General features: G+C 53.6%; 7 protein-coding genes across 7 annotated transcripts; 4 read left to right on the forward strand and 3 right to left on the reverse strand.

The window, feature by feature from the left end:
• Window positions 1-288: 288 nt before the first annotated feature.
• Window positions 289-726, forward strand: LRP88_07847 (Rab5-interacting protein-domain-containing protein; the record flags this gene model as incomplete). The annotated part of the gene is made up of 2 exons (XM_083244362.1): window positions 289-354; window positions 436-726. The coding sequence occupies 2 exons, from the start codon at window positions 289-291 to the stop codon at window positions 724-726; spliced, it is 357 nt and encodes a 118-aa protein (XP_083098856.1).
• Window positions 727-919: 193 nt separating this feature from the next.
• On the reverse strand, window positions 920-3,541 carry LRP88_07848 (uncharacterized protein; the record flags this gene model as incomplete). The annotated part of the gene is made up of 1 exon (XM_083244363.1): window positions 920-3,541. The coding sequence occupies one exon, from the start codon at window positions 3,539-3,541 to the stop codon at window positions 920-922; it is 2,622 nt and encodes an 873-aa protein (XP_083098857.1).
• Window positions 3,542-5,500: 1,959 nt separating this feature from the next.
• On the forward strand, window positions 5,501-6,808 carry LRP88_07849 (uncharacterized protein; the record flags this gene model as incomplete). Its single annotated transcript, XM_083244364.1, has 1 exon — window positions 5,501-6,808. One exon carries the CDS (start codon window positions 5,501-5,503, stop codon window positions 6,806-6,808), a length of 1,308 nt encoding a protein of 435 aa, XP_083098858.1.
• Window positions 6,809-7,604: 796 nt separating this feature from the next.
• On the forward strand, window positions 7,605-9,944 carry LRP88_07850 (uncharacterized protein; the record flags this gene model as incomplete). The annotated part of the gene is made up of 1 exon (XM_083244365.1): window positions 7,605-9,944. The coding sequence occupies one exon, from the start codon at window positions 7,605-7,607 to the stop codon at window positions 9,942-9,944; it is 2,340 nt and encodes a 779-aa protein (XP_083098859.1).
• A 94-nt stretch (window positions 9,945-10,038) lies between these two features.
• Window positions 10,039-10,542, reverse strand: LRP88_07851 (succinate dehydrogenase assembly factor 3; the record flags this gene model as incomplete). Its single annotated transcript, XM_083244366.1, has 3 exons — window positions 10,039-10,118; window positions 10,170-10,269; window positions 10,330-10,542. The coding sequence occupies 3 exons, from the start codon at window positions 10,540-10,542 to the stop codon at window positions 10,039-10,041; spliced, it is 393 nt and encodes a 130-aa protein (XP_083098860.1).
• Window positions 10,543-10,831: 289 nt separating this feature from the next.
• Window positions 10,832-11,953, forward strand: LRP88_07852 (protein-histidine N-methyltransferase; the record flags this gene model as incomplete). The annotated part of the gene is made up of 2 exons (XM_083244367.1): window positions 10,832-11,275; window positions 11,327-11,953. The coding sequence occupies 2 exons, from the start codon at window positions 10,832-10,834 to the stop codon at window positions 11,951-11,953; spliced, it is 1,071 nt and encodes a 356-aa protein (XP_083098861.1).
• A 237-nt stretch (window positions 11,954-12,190) lies between these two features.
• LRP88_07853 (inhibitor of growth proteins N-terminal histone-binding-domain-containing protein) lies at window positions 12,191-13,507 on the reverse strand (the record flags this gene model as incomplete). The annotated part of the gene is made up of 1 exon (XM_083244368.1): window positions 12,191-13,507. The coding sequence occupies one exon, from the start codon at window positions 13,505-13,507 to the stop codon at window positions 12,191-12,193; it is 1,317 nt and encodes a 438-aa protein (XP_083098862.1).
• Between the last annotated feature and the right edge of the window lie 835 nt (window positions 13,508-14,342).

The raw sequence follows: 14,342 nt of genomic DNA on the forward strand, positions 1-14,342 counted from the left end.
CCGGTACGTACTCCACTCCGTGCAACTCCGGGGTTGGCCTGTCCGTGCATTGATTCCAAATGGAAGCTCCACCCCGGGCCTCGGAAACACGGTCGGACCGACACGCTGTCATCAATCAATCAAGCAACCAAGCTCCAGCGCGTTGGATAGCTTCATCTGAGACGCAGAGTGACCGACTGCATCAGCCTTGCCTGCTTTCAGCCACAGCCTCGCATACGTCCAACGTAATCGCCCTCTCTCTGCGACTCACGAAGCCCAACTCGTCTTGTCCCATCTACATCCGCGACAATGCCGTCCGAACGCGAGCTCCAGATCAACCCCATCGTCCCCGAGTCTGTGGTCCACAACTCCAAGGTGCGTTCTCACCTCCTGTCGCTTGACCTAAGCTTCCCATGACATAATTCGGGATTCATCTTGCTAACTCCTTCCCTACAGGCCCTCTCCAACCTCCACAGTCTCACTGCCTCCCTTTTCGGCGTCAGCGCTGGCATCCTTGGCCTCGAATCATACTACGGCTTCCTCATCTACTTCGTCTTCTCCTTCATCACCACTCTCCTCTTCTACTTCCTCAAGGTCGCCCCCGAGTCCATCCCCAAGGGCCACGCTCCCCTCGACCCATCTCGCTTCTACCGCGGCTTCTTTGACTTTTGGATCAGCGGCATGTTCAACGGCATCTCCGGCTTCGTCTTGACATGGACGTTATTCTATGGTTTGGTCCGAGCCTAGGGCGGTTCGTTATGGAGTTAAGCATATACATGGCGTCTTAGGAGTTATAATGAGAAACCTTTTAAGCGAATGATTCTAGACCATCCTCCGTCGAACAAATGACATTGCGTGTTAGCAGCTAAACAAAAGACAAATATACTAGAATACAACCGCTCAGAACAACAATACTAACTAAACAATTCCGCTCAAGAACTTAATCAATGATCTCGACAACCTTTCCCACAAAACCCTCAAGCCCAGATTTATCCTGAGATCCACCTTCCATCAGTATCACACGCGACCCCATCTCGATCCATTCTCGGTGATTCAACAGTTCCAAAGCAACCTCGGTACCACTCGTCGACTGGTCAGACTCTGACTTGTTATTCTCGGGTTCGACATCTTCGTTGAGATTGAAAATGTCATCCATGTCGTCTGTGGCCACGTTGCCAGCTTCCCAGTCTTTATCCTGGCGAGTTACTCGACGGATACGGGCAACCGTCCTAACGCTCGCAATGTAGATATTTACAAACGAGCCAACGGCCAACATCCGGGCGTCTGGGTCACCGAAGACTGCTGTAAATCCGCTTGCCGCTTGAAGCTTCAGCCCAGTGTCTGCCATGTGCTTGGAAGGGATTGCTAGAATCATGCCGCGGCGGATGCGAGGAACTTCGGCTGGTGAGCAGGACCCAGAGTTGCCGTTTAGGTGTCCATTCGACAATGAATGGATCACAAGCCCGATCGATCCAGCTTGTCCGGCCTCAAGGGTCAAAACAGGCAACCGAAGATTGCGGATGCTCACAATTTGTGCATCATGCCACTCACCAGCAATGGCTGAAGCGGAAACGGCATTCTTCATGGCGATGCGTGCCAGCTCTGCCGAAGATGGGTGCGATATTGATAGTCCATAGCTACCAGGCGATGGCCTATCCTCTGGAGTTGAGCCACGGGGGTCGTCCTCTTCAGATGGGAACGGTCCAATGACGATCTTGTCCCCAACAGAGAGTCGGCCAAATCGAAGGTGCCCAGAGACCACAATGCCTGGCTCGGGTTGCTTTCCAGAGCTTCCTGTCAACACGCTGTAAGAAGCCGGCAGCGTGAAGGTGTCGTCGATGTGGAAGAGGCACTTAGGCTGCTCTGGGTTCAACACCATGCCAACAAAGTCACGAGCCGTAGGAGCAGGCGGCAGAGGCAGGTTTTCCAGTAGAGCATGCATGAGACCAATGCCGCTCCCTTTGACTGCGCTTGTAAGCACAATGGGAATGATCTCGGTATGCTTTCCACTCTCCGAGATACCTCTCAACACCTCCTTAACCTTGTTGTGATCTTCTTCAGGGACGCTCTCCAACTCTCGATGCTGCTTTTGGTCGGGCGGCAAGATCTTGGGTACACGCCCGGCCTCCTTGATGGCAGTTAGAACCTTATTCATGGTCCTCGCCAGGCTTGGTTTGGAAGCAAGGTCCATCTTGGTGATAACAACGGCCATGGGAACACCAAGTTTGAGAGACAGGGTCAGATGGGCTTTGACTAGGTCAACACCCGCTGCAGCAGCCCCAAGGACATCTTGTGCCGACGACGTCGCGCCGGGACCCTTGGAAGCGGACTCCGTGTCATCTGCAGCAAGACAGAGAATGATCCAATGTGGCGCCCAGTTCATGAGACCGCGAAGGACAATGCGACGATACCTTGGATGGCCGGCCGAATCAGAAACAAAGACAAGGCGGCCATTCTCGGAGCAATCGTGAATATCAACCCACGACTCGATATTCCCATGAGCATAGTTGAGGATGGAATGGTCCTTGTACCCGATGAGCTCCTGGGCTATGGAGCTGGTTAGTCCAGAGACAACTTCATGCCTATGCTTGAGCAAGCTGAGACGGCTCTTTCCACGGCCGTTATCGAGAGTCCCGGTTGATAGCGTGCCCAACAAGCTTGATTTTCCAGATGTCGTGGGACCGGTGAATGTGACCCTTAACTGAGGTGTAGTTGAGCTGCCGCGGCTAGGGACAGTAAGGGCCTCCCCTGTTGATCTCCCTGACTGGGAAGTCGAAGAGTCATTCTCATCAACAAAACCAAAGTTGGGCATGACAAGTGCCTCGGCAACCCACAACTTTCCACTTCGGGTGACAGTGGCAGGCTCAGTTGCGGAGTTGTCAACCAGCTCTGCTGACTCGTCCCATTCGCAATCTCCTACAATGACCATGCGGACAACCTCAACAGAGCATCCCAAGCTTGCGGCCATGACTCTCAAGGTTGTGATGCTTTCGTCCATCTCGTCTTTCGTAAGTCCAATGAGTGTACCATCATCAGCAACGCCAATTTCGTACAGGGCACCCCTTGATTCCTCAAGCCCTGGGATGAGGCTATTCAGCTTGACGGGAGCGGTGAGGTCGACATTGTCATCTGGTAGCCTTGGAAGGGCCAGTTCCTTGGAACTCGATGCGTGATACGGAGAGGACTGCTGCAGCCTCCATAGGAGTTGGGTTGTCAGATGCTGAAGCCTCTCCTGTCGGGGCTGGCTTGAGGCAGCTGGAGATGGCGTCGATGGCTTCGCAGGCCGAGGGTTGCGGGATTGGCCAGCTGTGCTCATGTTCTTGAACACCCTTCGAGGTCGAAGAAGTAGGTGAAGCTTATACTCAGTTGGTCCTTCTTGGGGCTCTGCTTCAAGTTTAGTGACCCCATACTCCGACAACAAGCCTGGCTGAACGTCCTGAGTTGAGCCAGGGGTCGTTGATCCAAGACTATTCTCATTGTCGTCCTTCCCGGGATCGTTTGGGAGCAGCCAGGGGGATGAGACCCTCGGAGGGTCCGGATCGTAAGTGAACACGGAGGCCATGGCCACAACGGAATGGGTAGATGAGGCTCAGGGGTTGAGTGAGAAGGGGACAGATAAGTTCAAGATATTGATATTGAGGTACGCTGTAAGAGTAATAACTGCAGGGCGAGATATCCAATGACGTGAGAATAGAGGTTGTGCTGTATTCGGACTATCATCTTGTTGACTCCTTAGGAGATATATCGGTGTGTGAGGAGGCGGCCGTGATGGATGCGTTGATCACGACTCCAAAGAATGTTGGAGGGATGTGGTCAGTCAGTTGCCAGGTCAGAAGGAAGGCATGACGCCGACTGTGAATGCTGAAGAGGTTGGAAGGTGCAGCTCAAGCAAAGTCACGGTGTTAAGTGTCGAATTCGAAAACAATATCCAAAGGTTACACCGCGACCTTGCGTGTTAATGTAGGAAATTCTAGATCGTGTTTCCCGGCTGGCCGAGTCGGAAGGAAGCGAGTCAGAGGTGACGCATCGGCCAGGCAGCCAATCACGGGAGCTTCGCAAGAACCTGGGGTGCCGTGATTGCCTCAATGGTCCTTCATCACTGGGAACTCTTAGAAGGCTCCCGGGTGGGTCTCTGGCGGGGCCCTCAGTGGGTTCAGCCACTGCCGAGCGACTGAGGCAACCCCCCACTGAGTGGGCAGACCGGAGCTGGGTGCGATTAAACTCCTTCCATTTTCGCAGTGCTGACACGTGATATCATTTCGTTAATAGAGTTTGCAATTCAGGCCATTGGGTGTTGTTCGATTGGTATAACGATATTCAAGTTGCACAAATGCCTGGGAGTATCCGTGGTAGAAGATTCATCTTGAGCTCATTCTGAGCTTACTGGTGGTATTTCTGCAGCCCGGGCTTCTGCATAAGTTGACTCCCCCGTAATACACCTCGATTCTCCAAAGTACCTTTCATCTGAATCTAGGAAGGCTAGGAAGGTACTCAGACTGACTTCGTGGGAGACAACGAAACAACAATTTGAACAGCTTCACTTTCTCTCTCCAATATCTCTATTCTAAAATCTATGCTTCTTCAAACTCACGCAGAGGAATGCATATCCACTCCCCCTCCATAGGTGAAACTGTGTCGGAACATGAGCACTGTCTCATACCAACCCTAAACTCCAGGTTGGGAACTGCTCGGCTCGGTTTTTCACTTTTCATCAAGCCACCCAATAAATCAAAATGGCTTACCCGAGCTGAATCCAAAGTCCTTCCCTGTCAGCCTGACTGGGCCAGAGCAGCGATAAAAATACCACCCTCAAGCTGACTGGCATACGTGGGCGCCGCCACTGGCTGACGCAGTGAAAGCGCTGAGCCACCCTCTTTGGGCGGCCACTCGCAAGCCTGAATCACGTCGACTAGTGTGCAGAATATCAATCTAGAATCCTGAGGGCAAGTTCCTTGCCAGGAGGTCTAAACATTCTTAGAAAAGCCACGAAAAGACCAGTGCCCGCATGGAATTAAGGATCCATAAACTGCATGGAGGGGTTCCAGGTTGCGGCTGTAGGACCAGGGGGCCGGAATTGAAGGGTCCATCTAGGTTCCAGTTTAACGGTGGCTTCCATTTCGCCTTCGGGCGCTTGTTGGGCGCCTACTAAGATGCCAGGCCGGCCTGTAACTTGGAGCCTGCTGGCATGCTGAATCCCGTCACTGCAGGCCTGGGACGCCTGACTGGCGCCTGATCCATCCCCGAAACGAAAGGCCGCGCCGCTAACATGTACATGCATGACAGACAACCTGGAACCCAGGAAGGCCGATTTGTACCAGCCCGAGTGGAGGAGGGGGGACACCGCCCGCCAGGCCAGGGTCCGCTCTCCCGTCCATCGGTCAGTCCTCTCATAAGGCAGCGCTGCCATCCATCTCCTTTCAGCCCTTCACTGTCCTTTTGATTTCTCCTTTTCAACGACCCTATCTCTTACGACCAACACATCAATCACGATCCATACCCGCCCGTTTCTCACCACCCCGCCATGAAGAAGTTCGGCTTTGGAAAGAAGGGCGATGACGGCGACGACGCCAACCGTCATGCCCTCTTTGGTCGCAAGAAGTCGTCTCAGTCCGTCTCCTCCAACTCCTCCAACCCCTACGCCAAGCAAGGAGGCAAAGATCCCTACGCCGACGAAGCGAAATATGCCAACATGACTCCTTATCAACAAGCCCGCGCAGGCCTTGGTGGCCCCGGCGGCCCTAGCCCTGCCCCTCAGGCTGCCAACCCCTACGGTGCTCCTTCGCCCGGACCCGGAGGTCCCCCCTCGCAACCCCCGAGCGGCTACGGTGCGGATCGATACGGATCTGGTGGTGGTTACGGCGGAAACCGATATGGCGATGCGCCCAGCCAGAACCGATACAACAGTCCTGCCCCAGCCGCCGGTGCTAGAGGCCCTGGTGGCTATGGCGGATTTGGTCCCAGCGAGCCTGATGACAACCGCGACGCTCTGTTTGCCGGTGCCCAGGAGCGCCAGGCTCAGAAGCAGACACCTAGCCAGGGCGGAGCTTATGGGCAGTCGGGAGCAGACGGTGGTTCATATGGTGGCTATGGAGAGGAGCGCCAGTTGACCGCCGAGGAGCAGGAAGAGGCAGAGTACCAGGCTATCCTGCAAGAGAAGCGACAACTTCAGCAGGAGAGTGCTTCTTCCGTCAACCGCTCAGTCCAGATGGCTCGACAAGCGAACGAGGTTGGTCGCGCTACGCTAGCTCGTCTCGGTGCTCAGGGTGAACGATTGAACAACACCGAGAAGCATCTCGATCTCGCTGCCAACCAGAACAAGATCGCCCAGGACCGCGCTGCAGAGCTCAAGACTTTGAACGGAAGCATGTTTGCTGTCCATGTCAGCAACCCATTCACATCCAAGCAGCGCCAGTTGAAGGCCGATGAGGAGGTCATGTCACGTCACCGGTCTGAGCGAGACGCCCGAGAAGCCACCCGTCGTGACGGTTTCCAAGCCAACCAGCGCATGGAGTCCAACTTCAGGGATATGGGCGCTGCGGGCCGAGCACGAGGGGCAGCCCGCAAGAAGGATTATGGAAAGTTCAACCTCGACGACGAGGAGGGTGCAGATGAGCTTGAAGACCAGATCGACGATGGCATTAACGAGCTGGAAAGCCAAGTGTCGATGATGAACATGGTTGGCAGAGCCATTGGCAAGGAGGTTGACGCGCAGAACAAGCAGATCGATCGTATTATGAACAAGGCAAGTGGATTTCTCTCTCATGTCACTCGCGAAACCAGATCTAACCTCACAAATAGAGCGATGCTGTTGATGACGCCACGAGGATGAACAGAGAGCGCCTAGCCCGCATCAAGTAAGGGGCTACCAATAATGCTCACGATAGAAATGGTTTTCAGAGCCGCGGAGGACGGGCACGACTCGACTTAATGTGCCCATTGTGGTGGGTTTTATCTGGGCTATTGGACGACTACAGAGTTGATACAGTCAAGACGTGCACTTTGGCATACGTTCAGACAAAAAGAAAACAGACTATGGCCAACTGTAAGAACGAATTTGCGATTAAACCGAAGGATCTTGGGCTTTGACCTATCTCAAGGCTGGCGTCTGCTTTGCCAACCGCCTCGCCAAGTTCCACTGGCAATCATTCCAATGGAACGAGACTGAAGGAGGAGGGTAAATGGAAAGTTCCCGGAGGCTTTTTCGGCCAGGTATTGGCAGTTTTCAAGTTACATTACGATTTAGAGAGCATGTGTTTTGTACTTTGACGAATAAATGAGGCGCATGGGATTCTCCGTTTACTGAAGCCATCAAGAGATTGGGCACATCGAGGTAATACACAAGAAAGCTCATTTTTGTACACCATGTTGCGCAAACAATACATAATTGAGGATCGTTTAGGTTCTTAGACCTATGGAGAACATCGAGCCAGTTTGCTGCCAAAATGTAGAAAGCTCTCCATTCCTTGTAAGTGTACATATCCGTAGAGGCGACGGCCTTGTGGTGGTGAGGTGCACAGTGCCGCTGACTTGGCACTGTACCAGGGTCTCTCAAAGCCCAACTAAAAATTTCCCAACTCAAAGACAAACACCAAGTGTACTCTGAGAACACACCAACAACTGGCAAAATGACATCAGAAACCACGTCTGCGCGCCCATCCAAGAGGAGAAAGACCAAGACTGATCCAAATGCTGTAACGATAGGAGGAAAGGCCATTTCTCTCGAAGGATATCTCACAGCGCCAGCCCCAAAGCCAGCCAAGATCACACCTCCAACTTCAACTTCAACCTCAACACCAGAAGATTCAACTCCCAAGACAACAAGCAACACCGAATCCGCTGACACCAAGGACAACAAATTTTCCAAGCCTAAGAAACATTTCAAAGAGCGCAACAATGACAAGTTTCGAAGCCGGGAAGATCCAAAGCTGCTCAAGACACGCAAAGAGCTTCCTATCTGGCAGTACCGCGAGGAGATTCAAAAAGCCCTGCGGAAATCAGGCAGCGATGTGCTTGTACTAGTTGGTGAGACAGGTTCGGGTCAAAGTACCCAGGTTCCTCAGTTCCTCTACCAGGAGTCCTGGTGCAGACGTCAGAGGGTCAAGCTTCCAGGCTCCAACGACGAACTCTCGGTGGGAGGGATGATTGCCATCACGCAGCCTCGACGAGTCGCTGCAACAACCTTGGCCCATCGAGTATCCCAAGAAGCCGGCACGCCTCTTGGGAAAGGAAGGCCAGACGGCCTGGTGGGTTATTCGGTTCGATTCGATCATCAGGTTCCGAAAGGCTCCAGGATCAAGTTCCTGACGGAAGGAATGTTGCTCCAGGAACTCCTGCGCGACCCTAATCTTCGGAGCTACAGCGCCATTGTTGTTGATGAAATTCACGAGCGGAGTTTGGATGTCGATCTTCTCGTCGGATTCCTAAAGCAGATTCTTTCTGGAGACCTATCCGGCCGCGGCGGTATTCCTTTGAAAGTGGTCATCATGAGTGCAACAGCGGATGTGGAGGGGATTCAAGAGTTCTTTAAGGATATACGACCCAAGATCCAGGACACAAATCCTCTCCAGGTTCTCAAGATCAAAGGACGACAGTACCCCGTTGAGGTCACCCACGAGCCACGACCGGTGGCCGACCTTCAGGACGCTCTTCTCAAGACTGCGTTCAAGATACATCTGCAGGAGCAGCTCCCCGGAGACATCCTGGCTTTCTTGACGGGACAAGAAGAGATCGAGTCGGCCCAGAAACTGATCGAGGAATACGCGGGCACATTGGCTTCCAATGTCCCCAAGGTCAAGGTATTTCCTCTCTACGGCCAGCTGTCCATGGATGCCCAACGCGAGGCCTTCTTGCCCGTCAAAGCTTCCTTCACTCGAAAGATTGTTCTGGCGACAAATATTGCCGAGACCTCGGTTACTGTGCCTGGAGTCAGATATGTGGTGGATTGCGGCAAGGCCAAGGTGAAGCAGTATCGAGCACGACTGGGCATGGAGTCTCTTCTCGCCAAGCCAATTTCTAAATCATCCGCTGTGCAGCGAACTGGTCGAGCAGGCCGTGAAGGTCCAGGAAAGTCTTTCCGGCTGTATACAGAAGAGGCATTCAAGTCACTTCAAGAGTCGGACCTCCCTGAGATTCTTCGAAACGATGTGCTTGGGGCTGTGCTGACCATGAAAGCGCGAGGTATCCAGGATGTCCTTGCTTTTCCTCTCATGGACCCCCCGGAAACCGAGGCCATCGAGAAGGCCTTGGTTCATCTACACTTCCTCGGAGCGTTGAACGACGATGGAACCATCACGAGTGTTGGTGAAACCATGGCCCGTTTCCCTATTTCAGCGCCAATGGGTGCGGTCCTTCTCGCTGCTGCAAAGCCCGAGTTTGACTGCGTTACCGAGGCTATCGACATAATATCCTGCATCACCTCCGGTGAAGACATCTTCCTAAGTGTGCAATCCGAAGAAGCTCAGGAGGAGGTCGAGGCGTCGAGGAAAGAGCTTCAGCGCCGCGAAGGAGACATCATCACGTATCTCACAACGATGCAACAGTACACGGCTGAGAACGCGGACAGGGTGAACTGGTGCAAGCAACGAAAGATCAATATGCGCAACATGAGACAGGCCTTGAACATTCGGAGGCAACTCCGTGGCATGTGCCTCAGGGAGAAGCTTCTGGACGAAGCTCCTCCACAGGACCCTCAACCCTTTGTCCCCATTTCTCCAGAGCGGGCTGAGCAGGTGCTCAAGTGCTTCCTTCGGGGGTTTGCTTTGAAGACGGCAATGTTGGCACCAGATGGCAGCTTCGTCACCGTTCACGGTAAACATGTTGTCGCCATCCATCCTGCGAGTGTGCTGCACGGTCAGAAGAAAGAGGCCATCATGTTCCTCGAGCACGTATATACCAACAAGAATTATGCAAAGAAGGTCAGCGCCATCCAGGCGACCTGGATTGCGGAGGCGTTGGAGGGTAAATAGATGGATGATACAGTAAAGATAGAAGACATGGATACTAGAAGGTTAATAGATGTACAATGGTTCATGTCCAGTTTGGATATAATGCAATAGATGTCTATGAATCTGACTCGCCGCCCTCCTTGGACCTAGCCTGAATCGCCTGCATCAACTCGTACAGCTGATGTATTTGCTCATCTATAGCACACGGTCAGCACCAAATCGTTGAAGATGGATCATGAGACTTACCACTCATCTTTGCGAGCTTCTGCTCATCCAGCTTATCACCCACCCAAGAGTCACCCTCAATCTTTTGAGCATACAGCTGCCACTCTGTCAAGAAGCCAATCTACAAGAGAATTAGTCAAGGTGCCCAATATATTCCAAGCTTAATAATGTGTTGGCTTACCAGATGGGCTGGGTTGTCCACCTTCCGGTGCGCCCTAAACTCAGCCTTGATATACTCGTCTCCGAGAATCCTCATCTCAGCCGGTAGATGCTTGCGGTGAGCACGGAGGAGACGGCGGTAGAGGTGGATGGGAGGAAGCAGGGCCATTGGATTCGGCCTCAGCCCACGCTGGGTGTTGGCAGCAGATGCTAGCCTCAAGACTGACGGACGCATTGTGGTTCGGCTTTCTGTGTATGTAGAAGAAATCAGATATACGAATTGACCCCAGAAACTTATATTTGGAAGTTGCTCGAGGGTGTTGTTGGCCTTCAAATAACCAGTCGAGAATTGCTAGGACGGTAAAGATGGCAGCGTTGACGAGATTCTCAAGCACAGTGCCCGGTACGTCCAAACGCCATTTTTTCTGCCCCACTGCACAGTGCACACACTCACGACTTTTCCTGTTTGTCAAACGGCTTCAAGTGAAGCAACCCTCAAATTTCAACCACAAACGACGTCCATCATGTCTTTTTCCTTTGGATTCGCCGGCGACGACATCTCAGATGATGAGACGGCACCCGTTGCCCCCAAGCCAGCCCCGGCTCCGGCTGCAAGCGCATTCCCAGTCCCGGGAAAACCTCAACTCCCGCCGACTCACCACCAGCTCGCTGATCTGCTGGCTCAGCTACCGTCCAAGATCGCCTACGGCTTACTAGACGTAACGCTAGATGATGGAACTACGATCCAGCTGCCGCGGAGAGAGCTGTGGGATGTCAGAGTGCAGCTGATGGCTGAGGAGGAGGATGTCGCAGGTGCGCAGTCGGAGGGGTTGGGCAACCATGATGTGAAGACGGGCGTCTATGAGGGCGGCTTCAAGAGTTGGGAAAGCAGTGTCGATCTCGTCAAGGTCTTGGCGGCCAAGAACGCCATCTCGACGTTGGAGCAAATGCCCTTGCGGGTGATGGAGGTATGTCTGAGTTGAGAAGCGAAGTACATGATCACTAACGATATTACACAGCTGGGATGCGGCACTGCCTTGCCATCACTAGCCCTCTTTCAATGGGCCATGGGTTCCAAGTCTGAGAAGAAGCCACTATCTCTCATTCTGGCAGACTACAACCCCTCAGTCCTCCAACTCGTCACCCTTCCCAACTTTGTCCTCTCCTGGGCACTCAACAACACACAGCTACCAGCTCTTCAAGAAGCCTTCTCTATCGAAGGCGAAGTTGAGTTAGGCCCTGAAGTCCTAGCGGCATTCCAGCAGTCTCTCCTCGAATCGAATGTGTCTCTATCCTTCATCTCAGGAGCCTGGTCGCAGGAGTTTGTGGACTTGCTCTACGCTCTGCCCACAGGAAATGCCCAACCCAGTAGTACACTTATCCTTGGTGCGGAAACAATCTACTCTCCCTTCGCACTTCAAGCGTTCCTCGAGACTATCTTTGTCATCCTCGAGAAGGAGCGTGACACTGCTGGCAGCCAAGCTGGCGCATTTATTGCTGCCAAGCGGTTGTACTTTGGCGTTGGTGGCTCGCTCGACGACTTTGTTGACAAGGCTCGAGAGAAGGGGGCTCAAGTAGATCAACTCCGAGAGGAAACACAGGGGGTAAGGCGTGGCGTCGTCGAGTGTGTTCTTGGGCCTTCATAGAGCAAATCAAATTCAACATCTGAATAAGGTCGGTTCGCCGAGCCTAAGAGTGAAGCATGTGTGTATTCATATCCCAGTTCAAGAATCGTGCTACTCGAATCAATGTTGGGGGTATAACCGTCTCCGAAACGCCAAAGCCGAGGCATCCAATTTTCCCAAGACAACGCCAGCCATGACAATTCAAGCACCCAATCATTTTCTCCATCCTCACCTTTCCCAGTGGTCGCGTCGCGCCGCCTACTTGCTCTTCTTCTGGAACTTTTCGGTACACACTGGACAGTACCAAGTCCCGTTAGGCTCACTCTTCAGTCCAACGCAGGACCAGTGAAACCATTCGTAGGGACAGTTGTCGTTGTCACAAGCAACCATGTCACCATAGCTCACGTTATGGCACAGGCAATACTTTTTGTCGTCGCCACCCTCCTCGTCATCATCGTCCGCGTCGCCCAGTACTTCGTCTCCATCTCCGTCCTTACCATCGATAACAGGCGTCCCCCTCGATCGACCATCAGCGCCATCCTCGTCATCTCCACTCCCACTATCAACATCCGACAACTCGCTATCAACAGTCGGCGCAGGCGAATTCCTGCTCGACGCCTTTTTAACCCGGGACAGTGATGATTTGTTGGCAATCTTCTTTCGGCCTCCCGCCGTAGGTGTGCCCCGACGAGCACTCGCTGTTCCTGTCGACTTGACCGAACTAGCCCTCGGGCCTGCACTCCCAGCTCTAGCAAGAGACGCAGGTCCACCAGCAGCACCGCCCTTAGGGGTCCCTGGTCCCAATGAAGAATGTCTTGCAAGCCCGCTTGACGTGACTGGTATACTTCCCAACGAAGGATTAATCCTGGGGCCGCGCTTCGTTGCCGGCCCTGCCGAGCCTTCTCTTTGTCTGTTCAATATCATGCTCGCAGCTGGGGTAGCGGGTGCAGATGCGGCATGCTGTTGAGCCTGTGCGTGTCGTACGTTGGGATGGTTCGGGAGTCGGGCAAGCGTGGGGTTGGACGACGTCTGCGCAGCGGTAAGAGGGGTGGCAGGGCCGGTCGCCGCCATATGGCTCGCAGGGTTGATGGCGCGGATCGAAGGAGCTGTGTGGTTCGCGGCGCTGGGTCGAAGCAGCGAGGGCACTTCGTCGGGATCGGTAAAGCCAGGTTCGGCTCGGTCGTAGAGGAGCTTGATCTGCGCATCCAAGCTTCGAAGATGCTTGTCCATTATGAGTTGCATCTTCTGGTGCAGGGCGATCTTCTCTTGCGACAGTTGATCGGCTCGCGCATAGTTCTCGCGTACTTGGGCGCGAAGGAGTTCCTCCTTAGGGTTGGGCTCATGGCTCCCGTTCGTCTTGATCCATTTCTGTATCTTCCCGTCGCGGTCCTCGATAACGCGGATGCATTCATTGTACTGGCGGTCCTTGTCGGCGATCTCCTCCTGGATGAAACGAATCTCTTCGGGGAGGTTCTGGACACGATTGATCCAGTCGTCGAGGATCAAGCCGGGATCGAGGGGCTCGGCTTGAGGCATCCTCTTGACGAAGTCGATCGACAAGTCGTCTCTAGGCATGATTGTTAACGATGGGGGAGCCCCGCAACAAAAGCTGTTGGAAGAAAGCGATGACGTCGAAGCCTCAAAGACCCCATGCGATGTGCCAAAGCGATGTGCCAAAGCGATGTAGCACGAGGAAAGATGCAGGCAAAGAAACAGAACGAACAGACAGGCCTTTGATGGTTGGTCAGGCGAGACAAGGGCAAGCAGGGACCGGAGAAAGAAGTGGTCCCAGAGGGGTCAACGCCAGACGGCAGACGGAGCGAGGAGCAGGGGGAGGGAGTGGTTGTCACGAGCAACGCGCAACACAGTGATAGGCTCGCTTTGATTCAGAGAAGGCGCTGAGAGCAAATCGACATGAATGACTCGGCTCGGCTCACCTCGGTACCCGCTGGCTCCTGCTTTGGTGCACGAACGAAGTCTTGTTCTCCAGGGAGTTGATGCGGGTGTGCTCTTGCAGTCGCGATACTCCGGTAGATGGCGAACAGCGACCACGAACGTGTCTTTGATGGTTAAGGTTCTCTGAGCGATGTCGCGATCAGTGGAAGCACGATGAAGGTTAGGTTTTGGAGAACAGCCTGCGGAAGAAAAGTCGAGCCGGGGACCTGTGACGTTGATCAGCCAGCCTCGGCGCGCCACTTTTCGACGCCACAGCTAGGCAATAACATCGAGTTGCTAGACCTAATCAGGCTTAGGCTTATCCAATGCACGCTAAAGATGGGAGAAGCTGCAGGTTGGTTCCTGTCGATTTCAGACCAAAGAAAGTATTTCAAAGTCTCCCATGTACCGGAATCGCTGCTTCTCCTCTGTGATTTCCCCTCAAGGTACCCAACTCTACTTTCTGCCGAAGGCC

Source organism: Fusarium phalaenopsidis, assembly GCF_050370095.1.
Source record: "Fusarium phalaenopsidis strain FUZ10S chromosome Unknown contig_32302, whole genome shotgun sequence".
NCBI lineage: Eukaryota > Fungi > Ascomycota > Sordariomycetes > Hypocreales > Nectriaceae > Fusarium > Fusarium phalaenopsidis.